The sequence below is a fragment of the Heterocephalus glaber genome, unplaced genomic scaffold, assembly GCF_053883595.1.
Source record: "Heterocephalus glaber isolate CG9 unplaced genomic scaffold, H.glaber_assembly_v1.0 deba00001805, whole genome shotgun sequence".
Classification (NCBI taxonomy): domain Eukaryota; kingdom Metazoa; phylum Chordata; class Mammalia; order Rodentia; family Bathyergidae; genus Heterocephalus; species Heterocephalus glaber.
The window spans coordinates 2,235,651-2,247,427 of NW_028258480.1; the positions used below are offsets into that span (position 1 = coordinate 2,235,651).

The following is an 11,777-nucleotide window of genomic DNA, read 5'->3' on the forward strand; positions in this document are numbered from 1 at the left end:
GAAATGGAAACAAAGTCTTTGCAAATAGGGAAGGGGGGAGGGTGTGAAGGGAGGGTAGGGGAAGGAGAAAAACAGTAAGAACCAAGATACTCTTGTAATGGTACAAGATCCCAGTGATGAATGTAACTGTATTTTATAACTAAAATGTACCAATAAACTTAATGGGAAAAAAAGATAAACCCTTTTACCCAAAATTGTATTCTCTTAGACAAATCAAATGTTATGATACAACTTTTAAACAAATATGCTTTAGTCAGGGACCTCAAGTAAAGGAATCCACAGAACACATGCAGACACGCAAGAGAATGTGTGCTGAGGGCATCATCATACATGACATGGAGCCTGTGAAGTCCAGTGATGCTCTGTCTGCAATCACAAGGACAGTAATGGAGGGGCTCCCTGAGTCGGAGGCAAGGACCTGAGCCAGAGGACGGGACTTGCTACTGGCATAAGTGTCAGAGAGTGAAGGACCAAGAAGGGGCACAGGTCATTCCATGATGGCTAAGAGTTTCAGAGATGGAGCCCTAAAGGTCGGAGGGAGAGAGAGAGAGAAAACTGGCCCCACAGTGAGGAGCACAGATCCTGTTTACTCCACTGCTTTAAGCACACGGCTCTTCTGGAAACACTCACCGACACACAGTAACATCATTTGTTGGCTGTCTATTAGCCAGCAAATCTGTTAACCCAACCAAAAACACATAAAGTTAACTGCCACAAACAGCATCTTTTATTCAAGACTGGCAAAAATCTACCACATCCTTTTGTTATCATGAGACACCCTGAGGACATTTCTTCTATTTATGGGCATCTTTGAGCCTGTTGTGCACATATTCACATTAACACGATGCATGGAAAGAACACTGTATTGTGTGTGCATACATCAATATCCTTAAGGATGTTTTAGACAGCAGAACCCAGGATGCCTTTACTATTCACTCTGTATTTATTTTGGACACAGTGTTCTTTTCATGTCAAACTTTTGCACAAGTGAGAATATTACTGTCAGTGTTCACTTCAAATAAGAACCTGGGAAAGATCACAGAGGAAATTCTCCAGGGAAGGTGCATCTCACCAAATTACAATCAAAATGTTACATCTTATTTGGCCTCGATAAAAGGAATGCATGCTTGACTTTCAAGAATGCATTATTGACCTCCTTGTTACACAGGCTGTAGACCATAGGGTTCAGCACAGGGATGACTATAGTGTAGAACACAGAGGAAATTTTATCAGTGTCCATGGAGTGACTGGATGTGGACTGTAAATATCTGAAGATATTAGTGCCGTAGAAGATGGAGTCAGTGGTGAAGTGGGAGGCACAGGTGGACAGAGCCTTGCGATATCCTTCAGGTGAGTGCATTCTTAGGATGGTGACAAAAATGAAGATGTAGGATGGTGAAATAACAAGGAAGGCAAAAAAATATGAAATCTCAAGAGATGAACAAGAACCAGCTCACTAACCTGTTTGTCAGAGCAGGAGAGAGCCATGACTGGTGGGATACGACAGAAAAAGTGATGGACCAAGTTGGAGTTAAAGAAGGAGAGACTGAATGTGTCTCCAGTGTGGATGCAGGCATTCAGGAATAAGATGACATAGCAACCTATGACGAGACCCACACACACATTTGTGGTCATGGTGGTGGTGTAGTGCAGGGGCTTGCACACGGCTGCATAGCGGTCATAGGCCATGGAGGCCAAAAGATAATTTTCTGAACAAATGAGGGTTGCAAACAGGAACATCTGAGCAGCACAGGCATTGTAGGAAATGACCTTGTTTCCTGTCAGGAGCACTGAATATGCCTTTAATCACTACATTTCCAGTTTCTTATATGAACAAGAAAGGGTGAGTTTTGGGGAATTAAAGCAAAAGGGAATGTAGATCCTGTGAGTTAAATGATGACCTTTCTGGTGATTAACAATGTGTCATTTCACCCTGTTTTGGTGAACATCCCTCTTTGACAGCACCACACATTCTAGACAGGAAGAAGTTACCGCTTGCTCAGTGAGACCATAATCTGTCATAGGTTTTGCTCTTCCTGGTAGGGAAGGCAGCATGCCATTTCATAAATACTGTACTGTATCCAGAACAAATTATTCTTGAGTCCTATACCCAGGAAAGTGTTTAGGAAAGTGTTTAAGGAAAAGTGTTTAGCCAGATCTAAGTTTAAAAACCCACAGAATATGCTGTAGCTGCTCCAGTTGCTTCTAGATTAACTTCATTTTCATTACAAATATTTATTGAATATGGAAGCTTACCTTGTACCTTGAAAAGAAGGGAAAGGGAATCTTGCATTGTGTGTCTGAATTCAAAATCAAAAATTCATCTCTGAAAGAATGAATAAATAATATTGGAGAAACTCTCTCAAGAAGTAGTCGAAATGACCCAATGTTCCTGATGCATAAATAGAAATATCATAAACATGGAGTTCAGAAATACATCTTTAAGCCTTGTATCAGTCGTGAATTTAACTGTGTACTCAGAAGAGTTATTTTATCTTCTGCTGAGCCCAGTTTCCTAATTTGCAATTTAAAAATAATGAAACAGACCTTCCTATATACATTACAGAATTGTTTGTGCATAGCAAGGGAAGATGAGCATGTAAGATCTTGGTGAAGCATTACTCTCTGCATGAACCAATACAGTTTTCTTCTTTGGGTTCTTTCCCTGTCTGTGGTTGCAGACTCGGTGCATATATCCAGTTTGGGGAAAGGCTACAGTGAAATAAAGTCTTAGCCTTCATTTCAATAAACAACCACCATAGGCTCCGTGCAGAACCTGGACTCTTTAAAATAATGTTGTGTTGGGTCACTGTGGGATTTTAGCCTGGTGAATGAGCCCAGGTGGGCAGGCATGGGGCTCTCAGGGAAACGTTCCTCGGCAGAGGCCCAGCACCTCTCCTAATCCATCCTGGCCAGGCAAGAAGCCATTAACCCATGTGCAGAAACATGGTGTGCTGTGTTGAGTAGCACAGGTGTGCATCCACATTACCTTCACTGTGGCCTGAAATTCGAGCCCAAATAAACTTCTTCTTCAAGTTGTGGGTGTATTTTGGTATTTTGTTGCAGCAATGTGGGATGTAACTAAGACCCCTGCAGAATAGAAATAGTAAGAGTGATCTTTATCAGATACATGGCTTGTAAACACTTTTTCCATCTATAGGCTGTCTTGTCATTTGCTGATTGTTTCTTTTGCTGTGCAAAAGCTTTCTTGTATGATATAGTTCATTTTATTTTTGCTTTTTGTTGCCTGAGCTTTGATGTGATATAAAAAATATCATTACCAAGGACAGTGTCAAGTAGCCCTTCTCTTTCTAGTCTTCTGAGTGTCATGATTTCAGATGTTAATGTTTAGGGCTCTTATCCATTTTGAGTTGATTTTTGTGTATGGTGCATAATAAAGGTCCATTTTATTCTTTTGCATGTGGAAATACAACTTTCTTAACAGCATGATTAACAGAATTATATTTCTCTATTGTGTCTTCTTGGTGCCTTTGTATAATATGAGTTAATCATATATATTTGGGTTTATTTCTGGGCTGTCCTTTGTGTCGCATTCAGCTATGTGTCTGTTTTTCACTTTTTATACCTCAAAATTTAAAAAATTATTTTAATTGACAAATAAGATGTGACTCATATTTGTGAAGGATGTAATTGTATACGTACTTATGAAGCGCAATGTGGTGAGAATAATGGCTAAGAGACCAGACACGGAGGGGTGGATGACAAAAGGTGGGTGCTGATCAAGGACTTGAAGATTCAGTGAGACAGGAGGAACACGTTTTAGTATCAATTTCACATGGTCTACTTCAAAATTGCTGGAGTAGACATTAAATGTTTTCATCAGAAAGTAGTAATCACATGTCTGTTTTTATGCCAGTAGAATATTGTTTTGTTCACTATAGCTTTGTAATGTAATTCAAAATTAGGAAATATGGTGACTTAAAGTTTTTCTTTTTGGGATGATTTTGACTTTTGGGGGTCTTTTGTGATTCTGCATGAATTTTAGAAGTGTTTTTCTATTTCTGTAAGGTGTGCCACTATAATTTTGATAGAGATTTTTGAATTTGTATATTGTTTGGAAAGTATGGACATGTAAACAACATCAATTCCTTGCATCTGTGAACACAGGAAACCTTTGCACTTATTTAAGTCTCTTTCAATTTCTTTCATTAGAAATTCATACATTTGAGTAGTTTTTTGACTTCCTTGGTTAAATTTATCCCTAATTTTTCTTTCATTTAATGCTATTTAAAATGGGATTCTTGTGCTCACTTTGGCAGCACATATAATAAGATGGGATTCTTTTCTTGATAGGATATTATTTGTGTACAGAAATCCATCTGATTTTGAAAGTTAATTTTCTACGCTGAACTCATTCATTAGTTATAGCATCTTTTGTTGATTTTGGGGGGTTTCTATATATAGGATACCCACCACAACACTCCCCTGCAGCCACAAGAGGCCCCTGGTGTCAATGGTATTGGTGTAGATGGGGACTAGGGACACATCCTTTTCAGTCCACAGCACTGCCATTGCTGCAAGCCCCATCACCAGTGCTCACCCAGGGGAGACTGAGATGTCCATTCTGTCCATGTCTCTGGTGCCACTACTGACACTGCCCAAAAGGCCACACAGTGGGTGGTGCACCCCAACTCCTATGCATCACACCCACCGAGGCTGCTAGAGAGCTCCAACCTCACATGTCCCTCAGAGATGGATGGTATCTCTGACTCACACACCACACACACCTGCTCAAATCTACCACTTATGGTTACATGAAGGAGTGACAGGGAGATTGCTGGAACCAATGTACAGTGCCTCCCAAACTGACACCCTACAACAGCAGCCCCTGAAGGAAACCAAAGTCCCCTTTTATCACCAAGGACTAATTTCACTATAGTGAATCTTTGAAGACTATGGTGGTGGATGGTGGGGTGAGGGTGGAGATGGTTCCTGGATAATTCAAACTCATTACCTTTACTGAGCACTTTATTTCTATCATAATTACATTGAAATACATACATTCTATGTTATTGTTGTATTGTAATATATAATGACATAATTGTACCCCTCACCATAAAGCAGAATGCAGAACAAAGCTTGTTTCCCTGCGACTAGATGGTCCCCTCTGAGGATGATGGAAGACAGTTCACAGTAGGTCCACACTCCATTGAGAAGAAGCTAATGCCAGCACTGCTCTGCCAGGAGTGGGTACTCAGGTGGTAGCATGAGAGATGGGGAGCTATGGCTGTGCAGCCTGCTCCTAACTGGGACTCCTTCCCTCAGACATCTTCAGGAGAAATTCCTTCACTAGGAGAGCTACCACACAAAATGTGTGGAGACATCTTATTGGCCAGATGTGAATGTCAATGATAAGGACAAAAGAAATATGAAAAGACAAGGCAACAGGACACATCCAAAGGAACATAAAAACTCTTTACAACAGTCCTCAAAGAACATGATATTGATGAAATATTTGATAAAGAATTCAAAAGAATGATTCCAAGGAAACTCCATGAGATACAAGGCAATAGAGATAGACAATTTGATGAAATTAGGAAAACAATTCATAGTATGAATGATAAATTAGCAAAGCAATAGAGGCTGTTGAGAAACACTGTGGGTTGAATGTGATTTGGCCACTGAAGTTATGCAGAAGTTTAAACCCCAAATCATAAGTTAATGATTTAGGGAGTAGAAACCTATCTGACTACGGTGTTTAGAGGTGAATCCTTTGGGAACTGATGAGAATTCGTTAAGGTCCTGGGATGTAACTTCATGGCTGAAACCTGATGGCAGTGGGAGGGAGAGAGACCACACAGACAAACATGATGTGCTCTTTCCTTGCCACATGACACTCTTTGCTACCTTTGCTCTCTATCAGGAGGAAGCTAGCACCACATGAGACCCCTTGACCTTGAACATGCAGAACTATGAGCCAAAATGAACCCCTTTCTTCATAACATAGTCTGCCTCTAAGATTTCATCACAGTAATAATGTGGGCCAAATAGAAGAGACATTCAAAACAAATTAGATGGAGCAGAAGGAAGAAATTTTAAATGGAAGACAGATTTTCTGGAATAGCCATGTGAAACCAGAGAAGAAAATAGTGATAATGATAAAGTCAGCTCGTGAAGGGAAAGGCAGAACAAATACATACAATGGAATAAGAGCACAAACTTCCCAAATGGTGGGAAAGATAGGAAATTCTAGGCACATGAGCTCTAAGGGTCTCAGACAGGTTTGGCCAAAACAGAACCTCACCACAATAGCGTAAAGTCAAACTGTGCAAAGTCCAAGACAGAGAGAATTCTAAAAACAGCAAACGAAAAACATCAAGTTGTACTTAAAAGAAACTGTGCCAGATAACTACTGCAAAACCACTGCATGAACTTGGTCAGGATGTGGACTGTTTATGGGGAAAAGTGATATGTGCTCCACCTTTTACAGTGAGGATTAACTAAGACAATGTGAGAAAACAAAAACCCAATTAGACTAAAGCTGATTTCTCAGCAGAAATCTTACAGGCCAGGATTAAACAGAATGAAATATTCAAAATTCTAAATGAAAAAAGAACTGCCTGTCAAAACTACTGTAGCTACTATGCTTTATTTCAGGAATAGAGAAGAAATAAGGACTTTCCAAGACAAGTGAAAAATTAGGAATTCAACCCCACTAGATTGACCTTACAGAAGATGCTTAAGGAAGTCCTATATCTGTGTGAGAAGCATAAGCATCAGAAAAGTGCGTGAAGTTTAAAAACTCACCAGAAGAGCAGATACACGAAAGAGAAAATGAATGAAACCTTATCAGTACAGAAAACTACTAAACATTGGGAATAAGACTGCAACTAAGTAAGGTTCTCAAGTGATTCTCTACAGAGACATGAGTTTGAGTAACGGAAATGCCCTACACTAATTTCAAAAGAGCCAAGGAAGCCAGGAGAGAGGCCATGGTGCCTGGTTTGAGCACAATAGACACACTGAAGAAACCAGGAGGGGGAGCATTGTTTACATAACCCTTCCCCTGCTCCAACCAGTGCATTGTGGAGAGTCCTCCAACTTAGGGGTGTGTGTGTGTGTGCGTGTGTGCGTGTGTGTGCGTGTGTGTGTGTGTGTGTGTGTGTGTGTTGGGGGGAGGGACTAAGTCCAGACTTTAGACTTACAATACAATACACTATACCAGGTGCAGGAGAGTGAAACCCAGGACTAGGCAGAGTCTCTCAGCCTGTGTCCCAGTCAAGAGCATGAGCCTGAGCCTCAGGACTGAATTTAGCTAGATGTCCAATTGGTTGCTTCCACCACACTTCTCTCAACCTTAGGTGGCAAAGTGAGGAGCAAGACCTCACCCACTAGGAACTAAGGCAAACAAGTGAGCACAGGTTTTTGCCTTGGAAGTCAGTGCCAGGCCCACTATAGTCAGATTCAGTGCAGGGCAGAAAATGAACACCCCATCCCCAGGCCAGTGCTCACAGATGCAGCCTCTAGACCCCAGCACCAGGCAGAGACATGTGCCCTGATAGGATGGTCTTGTACTTTGGATGGCATCGCTGCCTGCAATGGCATTGGCCTGGTGCAGATCCTTTAAATCTACATGGGTCCCTGTGGCTAGGAGACCAAGGTGAAGCCAGCTCAGTGCCAGCCTATGTGGGGGGCAAAAGGACTCTTCCAAACTTAAGAAGCATAGCAGAGGGTAGGACTCTTCCTCCAGGCTGGAGGGGCAGGATGTTGAGCATAGGGCTGTGCCTTGAGACTTGGTGTTGAGCTAGCAAAACCTAAAACTGGGCAGCTCTAATGGCTATTTCCTAGCACAGTGCCCACACACAGATAGTTTCCAGATCCAACCCAAAGCCAGGTGGAGATCTGTAATCCCAGGCAACAGAATTTCTATCTGAGCCAGCATCACATACGACTGTTTGCAGTAGTCTTGGGCCATGAATCTAACTCAGCATCTTAGTATTACTTCTGTGCTGCACTGTTCCTAATGGGCTCTAGGAATGAGCCCGTTTTAGTTTTTATATGCAGTGGACTGTCCACTCTATTTCTTCCCAACCTTATTAAATACAGCATGGAGAGAGCAATTGTACAATTGTCTGCTGGGGAATGAAAAGTGAGGTGAGTATCAAATCCTTGCAGAGGTGTTAGGTTTTTTTCTTCATGAGGAGGCCTAGACCTGGGCTTAGTCCTGAAGCTCTTGAACACAAGTCTGTGACTGTCCATGAAGCACCCAGGCCTGGGTAGAGGCTTTCAGGGATAGACTACCAGTGTGAGGCAATCCCACAGTTCACAGGAAAAACACAACTGCAGGTTGTAACACACACGGACTTGGGGTACCCTCTAGTGTTGAAATGGTGACAATACACTAAAAATGGATTCAAGACAAACCTGGACTTTAGTCATCATCTAGTGCTGAAATAGTGGAAGTGGTCTTAGGCTGAGAGGAACAAAAAAGCCTGCTGCTCAGATGCTCTGGAAGGACAGGCACAAAGAAAGTCAGATGATGAAGGTATAATCTGCAGTGTGCAATCAGATAATGTACAGAAAGTATTGCCTGTCAATGAGCACCCAGGATCTTTAGGAAACCCTAACCTCACATAACTGACAGCACAAGGTGCAAAATCCCAATCACTCAGCAACAGAGGTCTTCAAACTATCAGGGAAAAATGGCTAATTCTCAAAATACCTGAAGAAAAGTCTGTGAGCTTCAAGAAGGTATGGAGAAAGGACTCAATTCTCTAACAGAGAAACATAATGGAGAATTTGAAGTAATTTTTTAAAGAAAGGCAGGGCTGGGAAGTATACTAATTCTCATAAATATATTTCTGCAAAGCATGATTTGTTATTGGATTTATTTGTGCTCCTCTTTTAAAAAAAGATTTGCAATGATTTCTGTTTAACATTACAGGCAATAACAGTGAAAACCACAATCAGATCCTAAGATATCTTCGTTACTCTTGTCAGTATTATATTTCTGCACAAAATGTTCCTTGTTTCTACAAAAAGTATCGCAGAAGTAAGGATATCACTCCAGGACTTACATCAATGTGAGCCATAAAATGAAACTGAGTAAAAGAAGGTCAGAGATAGCTGTGTCTAGATATTGGCATTCTGCACCAGTAACATCAAGACTCTCAGGATTCTTTTGCCTTCGAAATAATTTTTATGAGTGCACTCTTGACCTCCTTGTTCCTCAGTCTGTAGACCAGTGGGTTCAGCACGGGGATCACCATGGTGTAGAACACGGACGCCATCTTGTCTGTGTCCATGGAGTGACTGGAGCTGGGCTGCAGGTACATGAAGATGGCTGTCCCATAGAAGATGGAGACAGCAGTGAAGTAGGAGGCACAGGTGGACAGAGCCTTCTGATATCCTGCACCTGAGTGCCTCCTTAGGATGGTCACAAAAGTGAACGTATAGGATATCAAAATAACAAGGAGAGCAAAAGACATATTAAATGACTCAAGATAAAAAACAGCCAGCTCACTCACATGTCTATCAGAGCAGGAAAGAACAATGACTGCTGGAACATCACAGAAAAAATGATGGACCACATTGGAGTTACAGAAGGAGAGACTGAATATGTCTCCGACATGGATGGAGGCCGTCAGGAAGCCACAGCTGTAGAAAGCTATGACCATCCAAGCACACGTTCTTGTTGTCATGGTGGTCGTGTAGTGTAGGGGCTTATACACTGCGGCATAGGCCATGGAGGCCAAAAGGTAATTTTCCACAGTGGCAAATGCTCCAAAAAAGAACAGCTGAGCAGCACAAGCATTGTAGGAAATGACCTGGTCTCCTGTAAGCAGCCCAGCCATGACTGTGGGAGTGACAGCTGAGGAGTATCCAAAGTCCACCAGAGACAGGTTGGCCAGGAAATAGTACATGGGAGTGTGCAGACGAGGGTCCAGGACGATCAGCAGGATCATCCCCAGGTTCCCAGCCACAGTGATGGTGTAGATGAGGAGGAATGTGATGAAGAGGGGAACCTGCAGGTGTGGGTCATCGGTCAGTCCCAGCAGGAGGAACTCGGTCACCTCTGTCCTGTTCTCCATCATTGTTATTTGGGGACCAGAAGATGACCTGCACCAAAGGAAAATAAAGACCAAGAGTGTCAATAGATATTTTGGAAGAGATCTTCCACTGAAGTAAAAGTGTTTATATGGCATGAGGAGTTCCTTGTTAGAAAAATATGTATTTCAAGTTTCTATATATCTGAATGTGCAGTTACCTAAAGAACTGAATACCTTAATTATCTTTAGAGTTACAGACTGTTTAACTGGAAATATCTACAGGAACACTCTCTCCAGTTTGCAAGTTTTATATAGTTATAATCTAATATTTGATAAAGTCCTGAATGATTCAACATGGTATGTCTGAAGTTTTACACATACATATGCACATAATGTGTGAAGAAAGACAGTAATGATATCTACTGAAGACACTGTTATGAAAAGTAAAGGTGAAGATGCATTAAAAGAATCTTTAAATTCTGAGTTGTGAGCCACATGAACACAGGAATTATTCAAACAGAATGAAGGACTCTATGTTTTCAGGTGTGGGTGAGTTTTGAAATCTTGAAACCTGCTTGCCCCAGTAGCTCTGCTCACACAACAGGGTCACTGGTATTCTCTCTATGCACCCCAGCTATTCTCTGGCTGCTGTAGTTGTCCCATGTAGCTTGGAGTTTTATATGTTTTGGTTTTGCTTAATTTCTTTTGTGAAATCCATAGTTTAGCTTGGCATTGAAAGAATCTGGCCACAACCTCCAGGCCTCTTGCTGCAGAGCCCACCTGCATGGCAATAAACAACAGCTGAAGCTAAAACAACCCCCCACAAAACAAAATGGAAGGAAGAAAGAAAGAGGGAAAGAAAGTGTTCATTTCTTGTGTTCCTTCTTTCTCTCAGTAGTATGTACCAGTATTTGAGCTACTGAGATTGAGGGTTGAACATTCAGTTTGTGCCTCGACCTTAGCCTGGAATCTTTCTTCCATGGCATACTCAGTGTTGGAAATAGATATTAAAACATCACATTGAACCTAATAAATATATGCAATTATTATTTGTCAGTTAAAATCAAAATATAGCAAAATTTAAAAATATTTCACTTGAGGCTGGTGTTGTGGAGGAATAGTGTTTTGATGCTTTTCTTTTGAATGTGAAGTCTTTGAAAGGCTTCTATCCCAGGCTAAATGCTATTACCTTCTTCCTTAACCTTTGGCAACTTCACTTTATGATCCAAAGCCTTGAGAGTATTACGTTTGCAGACTCAACACCCAGGGCCCATTTAGCAAATATTCCTATGTTAACAATAGTCCTGGCTTGATGTGTGTGCATGTGTGCATGTGTGTGTGTGTGCACATGTGTGTGTGTGCGTGTGTGCGTGTGTGTGTGTCTTACCCATGTGCAGGTATTGGCACTTTGTTTTCTACCATTAAGGCAAATAAAGCTTTGAGAGTTTTATGATGCTCTACAGTTACATATTAACAACATAATTAGCAACTTGTGATTTAGTCACACTGTATTATTGTGGGTGGATGTGCTAGAAAGTGTAAGGACAAAGTTATAGAGAACATACTAAAATGAAATTCGGAACTTGCTAATTCTTTTTGATGCTTTTTTTTTTAACCCAAATAAGGCTTCTTTCACCCCTTAGTTTTGTTTTTCTTTATCCCCAGTGCTAAATTACCATCTAGGGAAGAAGAGGACATTTCCAACACCAACAACACCTGTACTGTTGTTTTTGACTAAATTTTTTTAGAGGACCAAAATATTGTACC

At 41.2% G+C, this 11,777-nt stretch overlaps 1 protein-coding gene and 1 pseudogene across 1 annotated transcript; both read right to left on the reverse strand.

Moving 5' to 3' along the window:
• Positions 1 to 1,090: 1,090 nt before the first annotated feature.
• LOC147820749 (olfactory receptor 5B3-like) lies at positions 1,091 to 4,533 on the reverse strand (annotated as a pseudogene).
• Positions 4,534 to 9,131: 4,598 nt separating this feature from the next.
• Positions 9,132 to 10,055, reverse strand: LOC101698235 (olfactory receptor 5B3-like). Its single transcript, XM_004869839.3, has one exon. The coding sequence runs from the start codon at positions 10,053 to 10,055 to the stop codon at positions 9,132 to 9,134; it is 924 nt and encodes a 307-aa protein (XP_004869896.2).
• Positions 10,056 to 11,777: the final 1,722 nt, after the last annotated feature.

Excerpts from the sequence above, each read along its gene's own strand:
- LOC101698235 (XM_004869839.3), bottom strand. The coding sequence starts at position 10,055 with ATGATGGAGAACAGGACAGAGGTGACCGAGTTCCTCCTGCTGGGACTG.